The sequence below is a fragment of the Equus quagga genome, chromosome 5, assembly GCF_021613505.1.
Source record: "Equus quagga isolate Etosha38 chromosome 5, UCLA_HA_Equagga_1.0, whole genome shotgun sequence".
Taxonomy (NCBI): domain Eukaryota; kingdom Metazoa; phylum Chordata; class Mammalia; order Perissodactyla; family Equidae; genus Equus; species Equus quagga.
The window spans coordinates 106,468,907-106,492,127 of NC_060271.1; the positions used below are offsets into that span (position 1 = coordinate 106,468,907).

At 39.0% G+C, this 23,221-nt stretch overlaps 1 protein-coding gene across 2 annotated transcripts in view; it reads left to right on the forward strand.

Moving 5' to 3' along the window:
• Window positions 1-23,221, forward strand: part of THUMPD2 (THUMP domain containing 2) — a 43,522-nt gene that overhangs the window by 17,998 nt on the left and 2,303 nt on the right. For both annotated transcript variants that reach the window (XM_046663323.1, XM_046663324.1), the window contains 4 exons: window positions 1,132-1,219; window positions 7,766-7,837; window positions 8,345-8,459; window positions 18,561-18,669. In XM_046663323.1, coding sequence (XP_046519279.1) covers window positions 1,132-1,219; window positions 7,766-7,837; window positions 8,345-8,459; window positions 18,561-18,669 — 384 coding nt within the window. The remainder of the gene's footprint in view (window positions 1-1,131; window positions 1,220-7,765; window positions 7,838-8,344; window positions 8,460-18,560; window positions 18,670-23,221) is intronic.

Sequence of the window (23,221 nt, forward strand, 5' to 3'; positions counted from 1 at the left end):
TCCACCCTTGAAGTTTATATCCCAAATTCCAAATCTATGGATATAGTACTATTTACAGTGTGAATTGTTAAACAAATTTGCATGGGTTTACCATGCAGAGCTTCCTCATTATAACAATTAATCTACCTTTATTCTGTTTTATTTGGAAGAGATACCTCATCTAATTATAACATTTTAAGAGGCTTACAATAAATACATGCAGAACAGGATAACTTAAGGTCAAAGAAAGATCAGAAACAAAATGATGAAAGAAAGTGTTTGGAGAATCTGTGGCTTTGTGTAACGTTCGTAGAAGAGCCCTCTTAGTGGTGTTGGAACAAGCCTACTCCCAAAACAGCCAAGCACTAATTCTTGAAATCATATCTTCATATCTTACCAACAAATTATTTAAATGAAATAGAAAAGTGCATTGAAATTTCCAGGGAAATGCTTGTTCATTGCATTGGGAACATAGAAGAAATATTTTGGACATTTCTGTCAAATCTGGAAACACTGATAGTAGCAGTGATGAGATGGAGGATAAAGTATGAAGTGATGTGTCACAGAGACCAGCGAACTAATGTGGGAGACCCTGCTTCAGCCCTTCACTCAGTAAATTATTTTAGACAATGCAATGTCATGCTTCATTTCATCTCTTGAGAAAGATGCAAATGAGCAAAAAGCAACTTACAAAAAGGACTTCTTATAGAAAACATGTTTTAAGAGTTAGCATTCATTCAGCCCTACTTGCCATACTACATCTGTGTCACAGAACGATATGTTCTTCTTAATGACTGTGGATCAGCAAGAAAGGTCAATTCCGTATGGGAATTCTGTGTAAACACTTTAGAAAGATTTCTCTCCGGGGTGATTAAATTTTTATGGGTTAAACACATAAGAGTTAAATTTCAGTTACCTAAAAAATTTACCTTTCTGAAATACTGCACTGGCTGATGAACAAGGTGCCAATTAGAGAAGGTGTTTTTGTACTAAGGTTAAATACTCTCTAACTTAGGGAACACTTCCGTGACTGTTGTATGAACATGTTAAAATGATTCACAGATGTGGACAGCTTAATCATTTGTATTTAGGCCATGTTCTCCTTTGACATGCAGTAATAGTGGGTATTTCATCAGGCTCTTTTCTTCACAGGGTTCCTTTAGCCAGCAGAGCTTACATCAGGACAGCAGGGCTGAGGTCTACCATAGCGTGGGCAATGGCCTCTCTCGCCGAAATTAAGGTAAGGAAAATGTCTTCAGATAGCAAGGTCCTTTCCATAGGTAACTCACACAGTCTTTTATCGGTGGACAGCTTGCTTGCTTGCTTTCTCTTCCTTTCTTTTGTCTTTTTCTTTCATTGTTTTTTTCCCCCTCTTTTTTGTTGTTTTTATTGCTGCCGTTACACTCGGGAACTGCTGCAGTGATGTGCTTTTATGTATTGTTGAACTTTTAAGAGTGTTTTGGCTATGAAAAAGCTGAGTCAAAAGATGGCAACATTTTATTATTTCTAATTTTTTGTATCCTAATCATGTGGCCTGTAAAACCTCTACTTCTTAAAATTTAAGGGTTTTTTTTCTGTGACCAAGATCTTGATCAATTTTTGTAGATGTTCCATGGACAAAAGAAAATAATTTTATTCTCTAGTCAAGAATTGTCCTCTATATCTTTACTTATGTGATCTTTTACTGCTCAATTCTGAAAGAAATATTTTCAAATCTCATTGTTACATATTTTAAAGTTTTTGCATTTTTATTAGTTGTTGCCTTATTTGGTTGCTATGTAGTTTGATATGTATGCACATTTATGACTGCTGTTGCTTCATCATGAATTGTGCCTTTTTATTATTACATAAAGTTGTCTTTATCTTGATTAGTGAGTGTAAACTTAAATTTCATTGTCTTATTAATATTTTCACTCTTTTTCTTTGCATTTGCCTAATATTTCTTTGACCCTGCTTTATTTTCAACTTTGTTTTCAGTTTTTTTTACAACCACACAGCTGTTTTTATCCCACTCTGATGGTCTCTGTCTTTTGATGAGAGACTTCAGTATTACGACAGACCCACTTGATTGTATTTCTCCTGTTTAACTTCTTACAGTTAGTCTTTTTCTGCTAGTTTGATCAAGTTACATCATAATCCTCCCTGAGGTTGGAGATTTTACTTTATTGTTCTATGCCATTAATAGTTCCCTTTTCCAACTCTCTTAATTAAATAGCCTCTACTATTACTTTAAACCAAGGTATCAGCTCTTTCCTCTGTCAAAATGAAAGAACACTCTGATCTTCCCCTCTTCCCTATCATGAGGCCCGTAGAATGCTTTTTTCTCTTCTCCTGCCCCACCTTTACTCCTGCCTACAATGAGACCTTTGAAACATTTTTACCCCTTCCCTTCCCAACCTCCAACTACTAGATTGAACTAAAGTATTTATTGTATATCGGAATTCCCCTTAAAATCTGTCCCTTCTGTTTCAGAAGTTCTTATTTAGCACTTACATTACACAGCCTGTCCTTAATCATTAAGATATAATTGTCTAACAAACCCACATTTCTGTATAAACACAGAGAGATTGTAGGGTGTGTCACTGCTGGCCATTGTTCTTCACTTGATCTTTCCCTGTTTTAGGTTTCTGTTCTGGTTCACATTTTGCTTGGTTAAAGTCTTTTCTTAGACATTTTCCTCAAATGTGGTAGTATTTGAATAATATACTATCTGAATTCCAGTATGGCCTCAAATTTCTTCCTTTCATCCTGCGTATACCCGTCTTGGCTGGGTATAAGATTCTTGAGTTGCAGTCCTTTTCTCTCAGAAATCTATGGATGTGATTCCCTTGTCTTGTAGCTTCTGCTGTTATAGGTGAGCAGTCCATGCTGGTATGATTTTTCCCTTCCTTTCTAGCTACCTTGTTCTCTTTCCTTGGAAGCTTATAAGACTTTTCTCTTGAATCTTCTGACGTTCAAGAATATTACCAGGATATACTTATGTATGTGTCTTTTCTCTCCAACCCAGAACTCGGTGAGCCTGGGTTCTAGTTCTGGCTCCAAGGAAACTTTGGGCAAGATACTTAACATCTCCGTGCCACAGTTTCTCATTTGCAAGATGAAAAGAATAATATCTTATAGGGTCATGTGAGGATTACGTGAATTAGCATTTATCAAGTGATTAGAACAGTGACTGGCATATAGAAAATATATAAGTATTAATTGTTGCTATAGAGATAGTAATTATAGTAATTATTGTTTGGAATATATAATAACTATAAAAATTATTATTTCTCTAGCTCAGGGACTCATTCTTTCATTATTTATTTATTATTGCCTCAACTGTTTTGCTTTAGTGACTTTAACCTTAAACTACTTTCTTTTTTCTGATTCTGAAATTCATGTTGTAAACATGTTCAGCTTCCTGGATCTGTCGCCACGTGGCTTCTCCTTTCCCACGTGGTTTCCATCTCTATGTTTTGGCTCTGCATCTTGAGTTATTCTTGAGCATTCTCTTCCAAGCTATAACAAGAGTCATAGAGAGACGCTCTACTTTAACTTTATTAAAATTTTTAACTTAATTGTGGTGTTTTAGCTTTGGACAATGTTGTGTGCTACATTTGAGCATCCCTAGGAGCTGTAAACGTCTTTTATTCAACTGTTTATTTCGCTGGATGTGTGTTCTGATTGCTTTGCCTATTTATTCTTTAGCTCCTGAGGGACCCCCTCCCCTTAGATGTGCCATTATTTTTCTTTGTTGGGTCACTGGGACTCAAGTGTGGTTATTAAAGTATTTTAAATGGCCAGAATCCTATAAATGGTAAAAGGCAAATGATCTCTGGTACCACTGGGCATAGCAGTATAGGAGAAGCTGTCGCCATGCCGGGACACTTGGTGAAAACCTTTCTATTCACTGGTCTTCCTGCAGGCCCATGGATCTCTGAAGACAATTCTTCCCCGGTCCCAAGGATACTCCTCGGCCCTGCGCTCCAGTGCTGTTTTCTAATCACCTACTCAGCCCCTGGCAAGGAGGCCCCATACCAGTTCCTTCTTCCGGGACCCATCAGAGCCCAGAGCTTCTCTCAGCACCAGTTGCCTCTAGGTCTGAGCATCACTCGGCTCAGGGGACGTAAATAGCTGGAAGCTGAGAGAAGAGAAGAGAGCTACCTTCAGATTAACATGCCCCACAGTCCGTGATTGGCTTTTTTATTTGATTTAAATCTTCAGTCTAAATTTCTTTTAGTATAAGGAAAGATAGGTATGTTTACAGTTTATTTTTTCCAAACTGCCAGTGATTTCACCACAGTTTATATTTAAATATAAATTTATATAACCACCTACAAATTTGAAATGTTACCTTTATCTTGCTATAAACGTTCATTTTTCAGAAAACTAGGAAGTAAATGATCAAAAATGTCCAAAGATAATGCTTGATAAAATTTTTCCTTACTGTCAGTTTGTCCTGCGAGGACCCGGGGTGAATGTGCCCACCAGCAGGGAGGTTGCTTAACACAGGAGGAAGGAGCCCAGCAGAGTCCTTTTGGAGGAATGGAGTGATGGCCCGCGATGCACGTGATCCCAGTATCCAGCCTTGATTCAGTCCACTCTTTGGGGCTGGGGACCCATGGCGGTCCTGACAGCTCAACCTTGGGTAGGGCAATGCCTCTAAAAATGAAATTTAAGCCTGCGGATGTTAGATATTTTTCATGTTTGCTATAAACTGTTCTCCTTCCTACATATCTTAACAAGTAGGGAAATTGAGTTCTGTAAATCTTAGTTGTTATTATAAGCATCCAGCAAGACTTCTCTACTTCTGCCTGTGTACACAAATGCCACGGCTAGAAAAGGTCTTATGGTAAAATAAAGACTTTTAAAGATATTTAAGCCAGATTACCTCACTGAACATGGACCATGGGGGAGGGAGAGTACAGGTTTGGCACATTTTAAGATCTTAATAAAAATTCTCATACCACTAATTTTAAATAAAATGCCATTTAAATCATGGTTCTTTTTGTTACTTAACTGCCCCTTCACGGGGGATTCATATGATGCTCTCCTTAGAATTTAGTGCCGGGGACCGTCTCTCTCCTTAAGGACATTGTGTTTCTTTCTGTTAGGTACCCTCTGGCTCTGACTGAAACCTGCCTGCACACTGAGCGCTCTGCTTCCTCTGTAGACATATCAAGGGACTGCTGGGCCTGAGGTGGGGTAGGTGTCCTGCTTGCTCCTCATTGCTCCTTCTGCCCCAAACCTCCCTGTGCCTTTGAAACAGATGCCATTTGATTATCCCAGTCCAATACAGATCCCTCCCTGTCATTCCCGGAGGAGTCCAGGCCATTATTCCTCTCCTAATTCTTCATGATCTCAGTATCCTCTCTGTAACCCGATCCCTTAGTGTCCTGGCTGCCCTACCTCTAATGAGCTGCCTTGTGACATCTAGACCTTATCATACCCAGAAGGGTATACCATCCAAAAATCTCAGTTTCCAGAATCCTGCTCTTAACCTCCGTGTCTTTCCTACTCACTTCCTCCTGCACCCTAAACCAATTCTTTAACCCCACGAGACCTCCAGTCATTTGACCCTACCACCGTCCGTTACTCACACCCATCCTCATCCCTCCTTCACAGCTTAGATGTTATGTTCTATAGTTATAGTCATTTCCTTGCCCACACTTTTAACTCTCGCTTCTTATTTGACTTAAATATTGGAATCAGAAGAGAACTCAGCATGCTCTCCTCACCAAATCTACCAACATTTTGGAATCTGTGTCCACATACTTTGCCTTATTGTCATTACAGTAAGTGTCCTTATTTCACTCCATTACTTGTGTACTGGATTCCATTCCCTCTTGCCTACTTAAGGACTTTTCTCTCTACTGAGCCATTCCCATCAGCATGTACACTTGCTGTAATATCTTGCAAAGAATAGCCGTTTTCTGAACCCACGTACTCCTTCAGCTGCCACCCCCTCCCTCTTCTTCCCTATGCAGAAAAACTCTTAAAACTAGTTGTCCGTATTTGAGGTCTCTGCTCTTCTCATTCTCTCTTGTGCCCACTTCTGTCAGGCTGTCACCACCAACGATCCACTGAAACTGCTCGTCTTACCTAACCTGTTAGCTCTTTGACACTGTCGCCAGTCTCCTCCTTGAAGTGGCTTTGTCCCCTTTGTTTCCGGAGCACCCCTTTAGGCTCTCCTCCTGCATCAGTGTGCTGCTGTCAGTGTGCATTGCTGAATCTCCATCTACCGAACGTCTCTACTTAGGAGATCACTGGTGTCCAACCTGTAGACTTTTCTTTTGTAACTTCTCTTGTTTCCTAAATGGCGCATCCAGTTTTAACGCTTTAAATACCATTTATAAACTTACTAACTCTCACTGTTCCCAAATTTATATCTGTAGCCTGAACCTCTCCCTTGAACTCCAGACCCATGTGTCCAATGACTCACTTGACATACTTGGCCTGAGAGGTATCTCAAAATTACATGTCCAGAACGATACTCTTGTCTCCATTGAAGCTTCTCCTCCCCAGAGCTTCCCATCTCAATAACAGGCAGCTCTCTTCTTCCAGTTGCTCAGGTCAGAAGCTTTAGTCATTTCAGGGCCAGCCCAGTGGTGTAGTGGTTGGGTTCGCAGCCTCTGCTTTGGCGGCCCCAGGTTTGTGAGTTCAGATCCCAGGTGTGGACCTACACACCACTCATCAAGCCATTTTGTGGCACCATCCCACATACAAAATTGAGGAAGATTGGGACAGACTTTAGCTCAGCAACAATCTTCCTCAAGCGGAAAGAGGAAAATTGCCAACAGATGTTAGCTCAGGGCCAATCTTTCTTACCAAAAAAAATAAATAAATAAATTTTAGTCATTTCAGATTGTTGCCATTCTTTAACATTCCACACCCGATCCATCCTGTTGGCTCCACCTTTAAAATACACCCAGAATCCAACCACTTCTCACCACTTGCACTCTTTATTCAAGCACCATCATCTCTGCCTGGATTGCCTAATTAGCCCTCCTGTTAATACTCTTACTCTTCTGTGGCCCATTCTCAGCAGAGCAGCCAGAATGATCTTTGAAATGTAATGTCATGTTACTCCTCTGCTCAAAACCCTCCAATAGTTTCCTATGCTTTGGAATATAACCAGAATGCTTACAGCACCTACCCAATCTGACATGATGTGACCCCCATAATGGGAGTCATTGGTTTTTTCTCCAAATTTCCTGTTCTCCTCCAAGGTGTACATAGGATTACACTTTCCTGGTCCCTTGAAATTGGGTGTGTCCTGTGACTGACATGCTTTAGTCTCTTAAATGTTGGTGGAAGTGATGCGTGTCACTTCCAGATGGCACCTTTAAGAGCCAGTGCGTAATTCATCATGCTTTCTTTCCCTCTGCCACAGTAGTGGCGGTGCAGCAGATGGTGACTGCTTCATCAGAGTGAGGAGCTGAAGCCCCAGGTGCCCTGCTGTGGGCATGTAGCATGAGCTCTGTGGTATTTTAAACCTCTCAGACTGGGATTGTTATGACATGCAGCATAACCCAGCCCGTCTTGATGGAATCGCCCAGTTACCTCTATGCCGTAATCACCACATTTTCCCCCTCGCTCACTGTGCTTTGACCACACTGGTCTCCTGCCTAACCTCTACACGTGCCAAGCATGCACCTGCCTTAGGGCTTTAACTACCTGAAATTCCTAATAAAGTGTAAAAAGGAATCTTTACTCTTGAAATAGTGATTCTTCAAGTTTTAGGGTTTTTTTTATAGTATGTATTACAATAGACTTAATACCAAATCAATATTTCTACCTATAGGCTGGTGCATTTGTGTTAGATCCAATGTGTGGACTTGGAACAATACTTCTGGAAGCCGCTAAAGAATGGCCAGTAAGTTGTAAAGTTTGGTCAACCAAGCAGTACATTCACTTTAATCAGTATGTGTGTGTGTGTGTGTATATATTCACTTACCAATTATTTACTTATAGATTGTCTATTTGGGGATTATTATTTTTAATTATATGAATTGCTATTTACTATAGTCAAAGTAGATTATAAAGGGTTAAATTGCTATGTTATTTGTGATACTGTGATAAATTTAGGAAAACATAACAGAATTCCAGTAATTAGTCATGACCTAGATTATAGAAATCCCTAAATTTCTTAGATGTTGTTAATTGTAAAATATTATTGACAGATTTTAAAGTTTGGACAAAATTTTTAAACTTTGCTGTTAAGTATCATTTTAAAGAAATACAGTAAACTTGTTTTAACCCAAATTAACAAATCAATTAATTTCATTTTCATCATTTGAGAAAGTGTAAGTAGGTTTTCCTAACTACATAAAATATCTGATTGTTTTATTTATACTTAAAATATGAACTTCTTTCCTCATAGGATGTGTATTATGTAGGTGCTGATGTCAGCGACTCGCAGTTGCTCGGTTCGCGTGACAATCTGAAAGCTGCCGGCCTTGAGGATAAAGTGGAGTTACTTAAAGTCTCTGTTGTAGGTAAGATATTAAAATGTAAACACTTGGAAAAATGAACATATGTCACTATATTTAGAATCATAATACAAAACATGACTCGCTTTCTGTGTATAAAGGTTGAATTGTATACCCTGTAATATATCTGTGGGGCTAATACTAAGTTTACTTCCAATCTTATCATTGTAACTTTTTTATTTTTCAAAAGACTCATGATCAAAAACAATATTTATAAAGTTTCCCTAAGCATTTAAGTAAAAGCATGCCTTTTTTTTTTTAAGATTGGCACCTGAGCTAACAACCGTTGCCAATCTTCTTCTGTTTTTTTCCCTGCTTTTTCTCCCCAAATCCCCCCAGTACATAGTTGTATTTTTAGTTGTGGGTCCTTCTAGTTTTGGCATGTGGGATGCCACCTCAGCATGGCCTGACGAGTGGCGCCATGTCCGCACCCAGGATCCAAACCAGTGAAACCCTGGGCCACCAAAGTGGAGTGTGCAAACTTAACCACTCAGCCACGGGGCCAGCCCCAAAAGCATGGCTTTTTCAGTTGTGTTTGTAGCATCTGAACCATTTCTCATATCATAACCAGGGATCACTTAATATAAGCAGAAAATAAAGAGAACAGTATAATAATACTGGTAAAGGCTCTTTGGACATCTTTCAGATAAACTGTATGAAATGTTTTGAATTATCTTGCCTTCCCTGCCTCACATTGGGCAGGATTCCTGTGATATGTAGGAGGCAGGTAATTGGCCATCCCAGTTTGCTAAACCAGTACTTTCAATGCCAAAACCAGCCAAGTCTGGGGCACACCAGGACCGTTGGTCACCCTGTGAAGTTGAGGGAAACTGTTCCCCCGTTAACTGATAGGAAATCAGCAGTGACAAACATGGTGAGGAGTCAAGTCTGGAGTCCAATCAAAATAATACTTCCCTAAGGGCCAGGGGACTCAGACTGTTTGAGAGAAGCCCCACATTCCTTCCTTCTTTTCCTTTCCCCTAGTACACTTTTCTCCCTTAAAAATGAGCACATTTAATTCCCAGCTAAGAAAATCGTATTCTCTTGACACAGTGTCACTAGGTAGTAGAGAGGTCCCAGTAGTGAACCTGTAATCTGGAGAAACAAAATATTGTTTAAAAAAACTTTATCGTAGTGGAAAAGTGGTAGAGACGAGTTATGAACAAGAAGAGAGTGTTAGGATAACTTCTGTGTAAGAGCATAATAAAGCGGCCCCAAAGAAGAAATTGATTGTTGATTGAGATCTCACAGTTTGCTGCCAATGACTATTTTGTCAACCTTTCTGTCAAAGTTTTTAATAGGATTCTGTGCATAAAACAGAAGTTTCTGGAGGAAACGGGTGGTTACACTAAAATGAAGCTTTTATTAACCCTAATTTCTTTATGAAAGCTATTTTGGGGGGACCTTCAAGAAAACTTCAATGGGGGCCAGTCCAGTATCACAGCAGTTAAGTTCCCATGTTCTGCTTTTGGGGCCTGGGGTTCGCCAGTTCGGATCCCAGGTGCGGATGTGGCACCACGTGTCAAGCCATGCTGTGGTAGGAGTCCCACGTATAAAGTAGAGGAAGACGGGCGGGGATGTTAGCTCAGGGCCAGTCTTCCTCAGCAAAAAGAGGAGAACTGGCAGATGTTAGCTCAGGGCTAATATTCCTCAAAAAAAAAAAAAAAAAGAAACAAAACTGGAATGGCTTCATCAGTTGTTCCGGAGCAGTGTTTTTTCAAACCCTTTGCAGTGTCCACAGTGCCTTGGAGGCCTAAGGAAGGAAGTGCTGACCTGGCCTTCACACACCTGCCGCACTGCCAACTCACTTTTATTTGTTTGCATTTGGGGGATATTTTCTGTAAGATTTCACTTTAAAAACAAACAAAAGTGCTCAATTTTTTTTTTTTAAATATTTAAAAGAAAAGAAGGTTCTCCATGGCACCAAATAAATCCTAGTTTTTGAAAGGATCCCTCTGTCATGTTAAGAACAGACAGTAGTAGGGGAAGGATGGAGACAAAGAGACCACTTAGAAGACTGTTGCAGTAATCCAGGTAAAGATGATGGTGGTGGTGTGGGCCAAAGTGGTGTTCATGGAGGTGTCGAGAAGAGGTCGGATGTACATCCATTTGAAGATGGAGTCAACAGGATTTGCTGTTGGATTGAATGTGGCGAGTGAGAGAAAGAACAAGAATGACTCTAAGCTTTCTGCCTTGAGCAGCTAGAGGGTGGAGTTGCCATGTACTGAGCTGGGGAAAGCTGCAGGGGGCACAAGTTAGAGTTTGGGACCTGTGAAGTTTCACATGATTGTCAGACACCACGTGGAGATGACGTCAAGTCAGTAGCTCAATACAGTGTGGGCGTCACCAGTATAGATAACATTTAAATCCATGAGATCATCTAGGGAATGAGTAAAATACAGAAAGGAAAGAGGCCTGAGGATGAGATGCTTAGAGTTCTGGAAGGTGAGGCTCTAGTAAAGGAACAGGCAATGATATAAGAGAATAAGTGGGAAAGAACCCAAAAAATAATGATCAGCCATGTCAAATGCTGCCAGTTAGTGAAGTGAAATGAGGCCTGGCAGTTGCAGAAGTCAAGGGCCATTTCCTTGAGCAGCAGGAGCAAAGGCCTGCCTGAGTGGGTTCCGGAGAGAATAGGAAGAGAGAACTTAAAGACACTTGGTTTCGATCATTCTCTTAAACGGTTTGGCTGGTAAGGGGAGTAGAGAAATGGGACAGTATTGAAAGGGAGGAGACTGGGGATCAAGCAGGGATCTTTTGAAGATAGAAAATCGAATTTACTTTTTTTTTAAAAGCGCCACGTATTTGTATGCTCAAGAGAATGATCAGATAAAAATGAGAAACTTGACAATGCAGGAGAGAGAGTATTGCTCATCTGATACACTCACGGCCCCAAGAAGAGGTGAGACCCAGTGCACAGGTGGTGGGGCAGCACTCCTGGTAATGGGAGGCAAAGCGCCTGAGAAAAGAGGTTGTAATAGATGCCCCCGGACCAGCAGTGGCCATGAGTGCCATTTCCCTAAACCTTTGTTGAGATTGATGTTATCATTTTATTACAGTTTTTAAAACTCTTTACAAATTTGGTAAGTTTTTAAAATTTACCTTTAATTACTAGTGAGATAAAACATTTTTCACATTATGTCATTTGTAGATTTTTCTTTTATGAATTAATTATTTTCAGGATAACTTTCCAGAGGAAAGAATACAATGTCTATTTTAAATTGTTTCAGCATCACAACCTTTTAATATTAAAATTCAGTCTAGGGGGATCTATATATCTTGCGTACATAGGGGCCTATATTAACTGTTTAATAATTAGCCCTTCATTGTACATCTCTGCTTTGGAGGTGGACATTGTAGCTAGATACAAGTGTTTATTTTCTTCATTAATTTGATTTTACCTTTAAAAGCTTTCATCATAAATAGAGTTTAGAATATTGAGACCCCGGAACCCCTTGTTGAATGTTTGCAGGTGCACACCTTTTCAGTATAGTAAGAGCATGAATGGACTTTAGAGTCAAACAGGCCGAATGTAAAGCCAGGCTCCACCATTGTTTCTTCACTGTGTGGTCTTCAGCAAAATACTGGACCTCTCTGTATTTTCTCATTTATAATATGAAGATAATACCTACTTCATAGGGCTATAGTGAGGATTTACATAACCACATAGAGTACAGTGGCTAATACAGAGCAGGAATTAAAGACCTCTGTAAGCCTGGAAAGGTCTAGGATGTTAGTAATACTCTCATCATGATTTATCTTTCTGCAAAATTACTATCTTCATTCTCTTTGTATGCCTTAATGACTTTATTCTTTTCTACTTTTTTAGTAACATTCACTTTATTTTATAACCCTCTACTAGCAGAAAAGGAGGTACTCCTTTAACATGCAAAAAGGGCATGTGTTTATTCCTAAGTTTTAATCATTATGAAAATTTGGAGGGGCCAGCCCCGTGGCCGAGTAGTTAAGTTCACACGCTCTGCTTCGGCGGCCCCAGGGTTTTGCCGGTTCAAATCCTGGGCAGGGACACGGCAGTGCTCCTCAAGCCATGCTGAGGTGGCATCCCACATGCCACAGCTAGAAGGACCCACAACTCAAAAAAATAAACGACTATGTACCGGGGGGCTTTGGGGAGAAAAAGGAAAAATAAAATCTTAAAAATAAACAAATAGATAAAAGAAAATTTGGAACCAAATGAATATTATGTTACAGGCTATCTTAAGAAATAATTGGTCATTGGTTAGGCTTGTTGAAAAAATCTGCAGATGTATTTACCTTCTTAGTGTAAGATGGAGAGCTGTAATATATACAGATTTGAGCAAAAGAAACACATGTATGATTAATTAAAATGACAAAATTATAGACAGGTAAAAAAACGGGGAATGTTTTCATTCCTTCCAATTAGACATTGTACAGCCTGTCATATATTACTTCAGTGTAAGAGTTATAACAACATTTTTGGTACAACTGTGCTTTGTTCTCAGGTGTCACTCACTTCTACCCTTGTAGGAGTGGGTCATGCATTTTCCAGTACACCCATAAACTCCCCATAATGTGGTGGTTGCATTTTATTTCATATTAGAGTGAGTTTTCCTCTACTACCCATTCTGCCCCTGCTGACCTGGCCCAGCCCCTGGTGTACCAGCCAGGTGTCTTGTGGCGCATGCCATATTCCACAAGATTCATGAAGCTGCCAGGCTGCCCATTTGGGGAATCAGAAGGCAATGTGGGAAATGATGGTTGAAGTGTATGTGAAATGTGTGTGTGGGGATAAGAAGCCTACCACCGAGAGTTGAGTGTTTTTGCTGCAATGGCTTTATCATTCGTTGTGTGGCAGAGATCCTGTTTTGTTGTTTGGTGACACTGCTACTCTGTAATACCGTCACGCGCTGCTTAACAACGGGGATACATTCTGAGAAATGCATTGCTAGGTGACATCGTCCTGAGAACATCACACCCTGTGCTTACACAAACCTACATGCTATAGCCTACTACACACTAGGCTATATGGTGTCAGTCTTATGGTCCCACAATTGTATACGTGGTCCGTCGTTGAGCAAAATGTCGTTATGTGACACATGACTATAAACTCAGCAGCAGTAAGTTTTTAAAAGAGCATATTTAGTGAAAAAGTAAATACAGAATTTCCATTTCTCAAGAAAGCTGATAATGAACACATAACTTGAGTAAGTTTGTTGACATTTACCATCCACTATGAGGGCTGTGGTGATTTCACTGACCAAATGAAAGAGATCTGATTATAGAAGGATCTAGCATTTACTTCAAAACTTAGTAGTTATTTTAGGGAGACTAAGCCTGAAGCCAACTGTTTATCACATGCAGCCGAAGAAAATGCATTTAAATATCACTCTGTGAAGCATGACTTTTCATTTAGATGAAATGACTACTCTTTAAATTAACTTCGTGTATTTTCAATTCCAAGTTTTCTTATGTACATGAACAAAATGAAGCTGTAGCCAGTAATACGTTGGCTCCATTAGCAAAAGACCTTTACAGAGTTAAGTGTTGCCAGTTTTGTATCAGTGTTGTCAGATGCTTCAAAAAGAAAATCAGTTAAGTCAATTCTACTACTGGTTTAGCTTTTCTCCCCACCAGTTCTTGGAAATTTAGGATGTTTTTTCTGTCAAAGATGAAACATCTTTCATTATTGTGAATGCTCCTGTAAATGTGCTCAGCACTGCACATGTGTCTGTTTATGTTTTATTTGGTGGACCACAGCATCATGGTAAAAATTAACATTCTTATAAATAGAGAAACCTATGAAGCAGAAATGTGCTTGGAATTTGACAGGGTACCCACGTAATTCATAATTACCTCCAAACAAGCGTGATGTTCTGTAATTGAAACAGAAACTTAAATTATCAACATAACAGACTTTGAAACAATTTTAAAAATATACAGAGTAACTGAACTGCAAACTATTTGTGATAAAGATGGTTGAATGCAAAAAATACTCAGCGTGACAGTACACACTTTATTTGCTTGTACGTCATCAGTTGGGTTTAAAAATGTTTAAGCCTTTGAAGAATTACTTGTAAATCAGCCAAAGTGTCCTACAATTGTGCTATAAGCTTTTTATAAATAAACTAGTTGCCTAATCGTGGTTGCATCTTTTTCCAAAACCCATTGGAAATCCATAATCAAAGGATTCAACAAATGGCGTGCCAAATAACTTAAGTTTTTAAAATTTTTGATGAATTGCAGCTATTAAAAACAAAACTGGCAATAGGAGGATGTTATAATCTATCCCCAAAAACACTAAGGAAGAAATGAACAAATTAAAACAGTGAGAGCTCAGTAATGCACAAGATTTAATTCTGAAGTTCTGTAAATATACTTAGGATATCTTATGGGAAGAATCTTCTGATGGCTTTCTTTATTGTAATTGGATAAATATACATTCTAGTGTGGAATGGAATGAAGTTGAGAAGGGCTTCAATTTTGCAGCCTCTAAATTTGGTAAAACAAAGAAGAATAGAGACGAACTGTTTGAGTTTTGTGTTGTGAAAATGTTTGTCAGAGACACTGTGAATGGAGAGGCTGTGACCTGGAGGGCTGAAATATTTACTCTTCCCTGTGAAAGAAACAGAACTGAGAGCATCCTCCATTTAGCAGAATTTGCTCTGGGCTCTACTGTTACTTTAGCTCCTGTAGAGAAAATGTTTTCTCAAATAAAAATATTATAGTCTACAGAGAAGTTCATTAACCATAAAAACAAAACTTTAAAGAATATTGCAGGCAATTTAGGAAAAAATTTAAAAGTCCACATTAAAAAAATACATTCTTCCAAAAAATTCCAGTGATGTCATGGGATTAGAGATGGATACATCCAAGAAACTGATCAGTATATGAATACAAGCTACAAGTAATTATTTCACTTGTTAGTTTTAAGGTTAAAATAATATTTTAAAAGTGTGGTTTTTTTAAAAGAAAAAAAAACTCCAGTGTGCACAGATATATTAGTTTTAGGTCCACCATAATAATTAATTTGTTAGACAATATTTCAAAAAATATATAATTTTATTTCTGACGCCCTTGTTTTCAAAAATGTTCCTGTTTGGACTATCAATTAAATGGTGACAGGATCCAGATGCCAAACGACATTTAGCATATTTGAGATGAATTATGGACTTCTGGACTGAGATGACAGATTGAAACGTCACTGAAGGATTTGCATTCTCCTGCACTTAGTGAAATGAGAATCAGAATAGTAAAAATAAAAGGAAAAAAATTCACCAGCAGCAACCAAACAAGGAAAGGGCATAATCTAATGCAATAAACTTCAAAATCTGGCCCAGTGGAAAGAAGCAGAAAGTTATAGAGCAATAGCCAATAAAACTGTGGCTGTTTACAAGGCTGCTGAGGCCAAGTGTGACCCAAAAATACTGTGCCCGACCGAGGTGTCATTTTAGTACAGGGACAATTTCAAATAGAAAATAGTTCAGTACACATTTCACTAATAAGCCCTTTTGGCGGAAAAATTAATAAAATCCAGACATTTAAGAGATGAATCACCTGAGGAATGGAGAAAGCGAAGGCAGAGTGGCTGGTCGTGAGGCCTGAATCAACTTAAATATACAATAATTTTAAACCACTATAGGGATTATTACAGTTACATGGCAGAGTGTGAATGTTATTAACCTGACAATGGAAAGAATGTTCAAACAGCAGAAAATACAAGGAAAGAAAATATGAAGAAGGGTGTGCCCAAATTTATCAGTCCTCGATTTACTTAGTCTTTTGTCTAAATATATGCATAAAGAAGTATCCGGAAGGCCCTTAAAACCTATTGGAAGAAAATATCTTAGGGCCAGTATCCTGAGTTTTAAGCAATTCTCACCCATTTTTCTCCTGGAAGGAGGGAGAAATAGGCCAGCTCTTTTCAGACACACAAGTGTTTTAAAATTTTTCATGTTCTTGAATCATCCTGCAGAGATGTAAAAAAGAGATGATTCTTACTTGTTTGTTTTGAGCTACATTTCTATTTCAGAATTTTATCTCCTTGGTTGCAAGCAAACTCTTTGTTTACAGGCAGCTCAGAGCTGCCTTTAGAAGAGTTTGCTGTGTAGTGAACTTACGGGTCAGGTGCTCTTGGCTTTAGGAGTTTCTGCGTCAGAAACTCTGGAGATGGGGCCAAGAATCGGTTTTTTACCAAGCCTTTCAGTTATTTCTGATACACACTAAATAGTAGGTTTGGAGGGTCAGGGAGGGCTGAGAATTTGCATTTGTAGTTCCCAGGTGATACTGATGCTGCTGGACTGGGGACCACACTTTGAGAACCGCTGCTAGAGGAAAGGAGGGTAAAGAGGCCCACCTGGAAGTAGTTGCCCTGCCTGGCTTTTGAGGAGCCGTGAGGAGGAAATGCTGTGTTCTCCAGGGCTTGTTTGAAGGATTCTGGCCCACTGGTCACCACCTGGCCATCCTCTCCCTATACACATCAGAGAGGACATTGCAAATAATAACCCCAACAATAGCTAACAGTTAGTCAGTGCTCACTAGGTGCCAAGCACTGTTCTAAATGCTTTCCATAAATTACCTTACTGGTTAACTTCTGAGATAGATCCTCTTAATCTCATTTTACAGATAAGGAAATGAAGCAAGAACTTCTGAAAGTTCCACCACTAGTAAGTGGCAGAGCCAAATGCAAGCTGTTTGACACAGAGCCTGCTCTCAGCCACATCAACAAAAGCTTAGATTATTCTATTGGAAGATGACGCTGTTCCGTTCTAGAAATCTTCTGAAAATTTATCTAGGTGAAGTCTACTCCTTCAACTTCTAAAATGATTTAAAGCAGTTTAGCAAATACAGCGTAGGAAAGTTGCAAATAAAAATAGACACTGGCCAGAAGAAGAAAAAAAATGTTAACAAACCTGTTGGACAGCTAATTTGTGTGTGTGTGTGTGTGTGTGTATGAAGGCAAAAGACAGACTTGAGCTCCAACTCGAGTAAATTACACATAGTTCATCATGTGTGAAACATTTGATAACCATGGTTGCCTTCCTTGTCTGTTCATTATCTTCAGTAGTTTTGCAAAAAGTATAGTTATGGTATTCAAATAGATGTGTCCTATATCAACGCCCTAAAATTAAGTGCATGAAGTTAAAACGTGACTTGGAAAAAAAGAATTCCTGCCCAGCTCTAAAAGAATATCCTGTTACTTTTTTTTCTAACCTTCTCTTCTTTCTTCTACAAATTTCAGGTGAAGGTTAGCACTAGAAGAGATCTAGCAAGTGTTCATTAGACTTTCCCAGATAACAGGACTTACGTTTTGTTTTTAAATTTCCTGCCAACAAAAATTTATCTAGTATTTAGAATAGTAAAGATTATTTAAATTTTATTGCGTTTCTACAGAATTAAATGCTATTCAAAATCAAAATTGGGACACCTTCTACTTTGTGAATATCCAACTTAGGTGAGATGAATGACGGGTGGAAGAAAAATAGGTAGAAAGTGACAGGTGTGCTCAGAAAATGTGAAAGTGAAGATGGGAGTATTATCTTATAGTCTGATTTCTGAGAATGTAAAGATAAGAAAGAAATTTAGATTTAATAATCGAACACTGTATTTAATTTTTTTTAGTGATAATCATTTTGTTGATTATTGATTAACCTTTTCTCTAGTCCTGGGACTTCAGTAGATATTCTCAACCTTTTGGGCCCCCTTTAAAAATACAGTGAAAACGATGAAACAAATAGATCGACACATGCATCATTCATGTATAACTATGAATAGGGAAATGAAAGTTATTCTGATTGGGTTAAAGATTTTTCTAGACAACTTAATATATTTCTTCTTGGATCTGGCGACTTTCTGTTCATGTAATATGTTTAGAGGATTGAATTTTCTGGTTACTTTAAAATTCTGCTTAATTTTTGTCATATTTTATCATACCTGAAAAGCTAATTTTCAAAGAACAAAATACGATAACTATCATTTATCTTTAGTGATTCCCAGAGCCTTTCAGGATCTTGTAATTCCTTAGAAATTTAATATGCAAAAATAATCCTGTGTACTTCAGTTTTCTCATATTTTGGTTGTAAATATTTGAACTTTCTGTAATAGGATTCTCTGATTTCTCTATTTCAGAATTGCCGTTGCCTTCAGAAAGTGTCGATATTATTATTTCTGACATTCCATTTGGGAAAAAGTTTAAGTTGGGAAAAGACATCAGGAGCATTCTACAAGAAATGGAAAGGTAAGTTGTTGAATTTGTTTCCATAATTTTTTTAGCTATTGGGCATTTAACCAAAATATATCATAGCTTTTCAGTTAAGATTAGATTGCATTTTAGTAATTTCCCAGAATTTTTTTGGCTTAATTTTCTAAGGTTTCAAATCAGAAGTTCATAATTGAAATAAATAGTTAATCCATATCATCTTACACTCTTAAATTTTATTCAGAAAAAATACTAGCTTTTCATTTTGCCTGAAATTTGAATGTATGAAATAGTGACCTATATTTCAGTCGCTGAGCTGGGTAATTTACATATTTACTTCTAATCCTCACAAAACCCTGCCTCCTACATGTCAGTCCCCAACACTTTGCAGATAAGAAACTGGGACCCAGAAAGATTAACTTTTTCAAGATCCTGCAGCTGCCAAACAAGAGCACAGAATTCACATAAGGAACGCTCAGTAACACAGATGGACGTCTTCATTATTGACTGTGAAATGAAAATGCAGAAGTGTTTTAATATTATGGCTTTCTTAGGTCGACCTCAGGGAATATAATTCAGTGAAAGTATTTCTTTGAGAGGTTCAGTAAGGCCTGGATCTGTATTTTTGTGATCGTTTAAGTTGATAAAGGAGAGAACTTAGAATAACGTAGAGGAATAATGGGGATGAATAAGAGGTCAATTCATATTAAATTGTCTCAGCTCGGCATTTGATAGAGCAGGACAACATAAATGTTCAACAGCCTGGATATAAATAGCGTGCCGGCAAATGAAAAAGTGAGCCATGTGCTTTGGATGGGGAAAATTCAGTGTCACTGCTGACATGCTGTAAGGAAAATTAGAGATTGACATGAAGCCTAAGCTTCACTAGGAGCCGCCTCACCTCCATCTGGCGAGCTCAGTCCTCCAGGCTTCTTTATGGGTTATCTTATTTCTAAGCGGCTGCCCCTGTTACACAGTGACGTAACTCTTGGTGTGTTACCTGGATCTTTCTTTCTGGACAGCATCTGTAATTCAGATGTTCCCTGAGTTCCTGTACTCCCTCCTGCCTGACAACACATTCCCCTCAAGCAGATTTTACAACCCTGACTTCATATTAAGATCATTGTAGGAGCTTTCAAGAAACACCGATGCCTGTTCTCCACCCCTCCCCTCCGAGGCTCTGATTTAATTGGTCTGGGGTAGAACCTGGGCGTCAGCATCTCTTAACTGCTCCCAAGGTGATTCCGTTGTGCAGCCAGGGTTAATAAGCACAGCCTTTGCACCTAGCGAGGTAATTTGCCAGCTCTACACATGGTGAGATACTAATTGTGTGAGCAGTGACTTACACTTAAGCTGGAACTTGCCAGAGATAATGGCTCACCCTAACTGACGATCTAACGCTGCGTATTTGAGACATCACCACAGTCAGTGGAGGGCAGTATTGTGATTAGACAGCCCTTCCAGCGCTAGCCTGACTTTCTCTAGGCTGGTTTTGCTTTTTGTTCTAGGTAATTGAAAATGAGGCAGTAATAGATATGACTGCCCTCACATTGTGGCAGTAAATTTAAATGTTTACCTGAGAATCAGGAAGATAGTCAAGATTTCCTACATAATTCAAGTGCCTCAGTAGGATCAATTGAAAGTGTACGTATTTGGACATAAGGAGCTTCTCCTGTGACCAAGCTTCTTTGCCACCTGCCCGCAGCCTTTATGGTGTGACTCGTGACTTGTCATGGTTTGGGGTTTTCTGCAGGCGTTGTAGCATAATTCAGCACTGCAGAGTGCAGGCTTCAGAGCCAGAGCACCTGGCTGCTAGTCTGGGTTCTGTTCCCTAGCAGTTCTTCAGTCAGAGGCCAATCGCCTAACCACTCTGTGCCTCCTCTTTAAATAACAGTAGCTACCTCATAGCATTGTTCTGAAGAGTCAGTGGATTTAAAGCTCTGTGAACAGTGCTCGGCCTCTAGAAAGTGCTCAGGAACTGTTAGCTCTTACCTGGTGTTTGAGTGTCAACTTCAGATCCTTTTGGGAAGTGGGTGGGATATATATATATAAATATATCTATGTACGAATAACTTTTCTCCCGATAGTTTACGAATAAAGACTGTACATAGAAAATGGAAGGAAGGGGAATTGTGTTAATAAAAATAAGAGAAAATACAAGAGGTCAGTCAACCTGTTCTTAACAGGCAATGAAAATAGTTGGTCCTGTATGTAATACAGAACTGGATTCTTCAAGAAAGAATATGCAGTCAGAATTAAAGATTGTCAGACACATGATTGCTCTGGTGGCACGAGCTGGGCACTCTCAGCTCAATTATTGCCTCCTTTAATTTATTTCAGCAATAACCATGTCATGAGGACAGAGCATTGTGAGGAATTCAGAGAAGTATAATATTTGAGCTTTGCTCTCAAATATAACCATGTAAAACATGTGAGCAAAATTAGAAATTCAGCCTGCTCAGTTTGAAGGAAGAGTCACTGCGTGCCCAAGAGGCTTGAGATGGATTCATGGAAGAAGCAAGATTTCAGTGAAATTTAGGAATTTGAAAGGAATAAAAAAGGAGACCCCACCCTGTTTTATACAGACGTTCAATAAGTTTTTCTTAAGTAAACACTTCAAAAGGCACATTCAAGGAACATGGATACACCAGACTGCTTGGAACAGAGATTGGTAGTAGAAGCTTAAGGCCTGATGTGTTCCAAGGCCACATGACTTGTAACTCTTTGTATCACCTAGCCCTTGTCTTGCAGGTTTACTTGCAGAAGAGAATCTCTTTTACGTTAATTGATACAGAGCTTCCCCAACTTACTGACCACAGAATTTTTTTTTTTACAAAAAGTAATATCTCATACTACACTAGTATTCAGAGGAATTCAATTTGGGAAATGTTTTTTTTATAATTGCTCAGTAGCTCTCTTAGTAAGAAATTATGTGTATATGAACATGGAAAGATGCCTAGAAAGACATTTATCAAAAATATTCACCTCTGAATAGCAGGATTCCAAGTGATTTTTACTTTCTTATTTTCTCCATCATTTACGATTTGCAATAAGTAAATTGGTAAATGTCCTGCTATGCATCGTTTCGTCTACATATATACGAATAGATGTTTTTAATTTTACATAAATAAGATCATCCTTAATTTATTATACTGTAACCTGCTTTTTTCACTCAACGATATGTCCTGAATCTCCTTTCTGATAAGTTGTTATGATGTGCATTATAGTTTTCAGTAGTCACCAGGGTACTACGTTCTGTTTGTATACCATTGTGTAACCAGTACCTATGGAGGAGCATTTAGATAATTCCAAGTTTTTCATTTTAATAAAGAACAATGCTCCGAGCATCAGTTTTCAAACTTACTACATGACCAGGTTACTTAAAACCACCATGCCTCAGTTTCTTCCTCTGCAAAATGGTGATGCCAACAGGACATACTTGAAAGGATAATTCTGAGGATTATATGGTATGTAATAGAAAGCATTTAAAACAGTGCCTGGCATATAATAAGTGCTCAAAAAATATTAGTGTCATCACCATTGTTGTCACTATCATTCTACTGCTACTACTGTTATGTCTTCTTAGGGTAATTTCCTGCAAGTGAGATTGCTGGGTCAAAGGTTATGCACATTTCATATTTTCGATATGTTATTGCTAAACTACTGTCTCAAAAAAGTTACATCAATTCCGTCTCAGGAGTGCTCATTTTCTCACAGTCTTGCCATCCTGAGTATGACAGTCTTTTTGTTTTTAATAGGGTAGGTAAAAAGTTATATCTCATTTATTATTTTGTGTATGTTTTCTTTTATATGTTGAGAGATATTTCTTGTTTCTGTCCGATGGTACACAGCCACATCTGTCCTCATCCCAAACCCTCCTCTCTCAGTGGAAGAGGTTTCTCTCCTCTCGCCAGGATTTATGCTCTGAGTTCCTACCTCCTCAAAGATCGTACTCTGCCCCTTCTCCTTCTTATCTTCAAACTATGCATCTCCTGGTTCTTTCCAGATTCAGTCTTCCTTCCCCAGACACTTTTGGAGGTCTTCGTATAACACACACTGTACTAGGCACTGGAGATAGAGCTGTGACTAGGACAAGACCCCTGCCCGTGTGGTGCTTGCATTCCAGCCTGGGAAGACAGATGGTTAATACATAAACAGGATGGTTTCAGATCATGAGTGATACCATGAAAGAAATCCAACAGGATATTTGGCTAGAGAGTGACTGAGAGAGACGCAGTGGCTGCCTTAGATAGTCAGGGAAGGCCTCTCCAAGGAGATGGTGTTTGAACTCTGGGATGTGAGTGAGGAGAAGGCACTCAGAGGATGAGTGTTAAGCGCAGAGTGAACAGCAAGGCCGGCCGTCAAAGACAAGGAGCAGCTTGCTGAGTTCCAGCAGCTGAGGGAGGGTCAGTGTGTTCAGACCATAGTGAGCAAAGGGGAGCAAGCAGGCAGCGCATTGCGAAAGGTGGGTGACTCAGGTCACGGAGGAGTTTATATTTATTTGAAGTCTAACGGAAGAGAGGAATTTACATTTGTCTCCTAGGTGGAAAGTGGGAAGGGAGAGTGGGAGGAGCGACGGAATGGAAAGGAG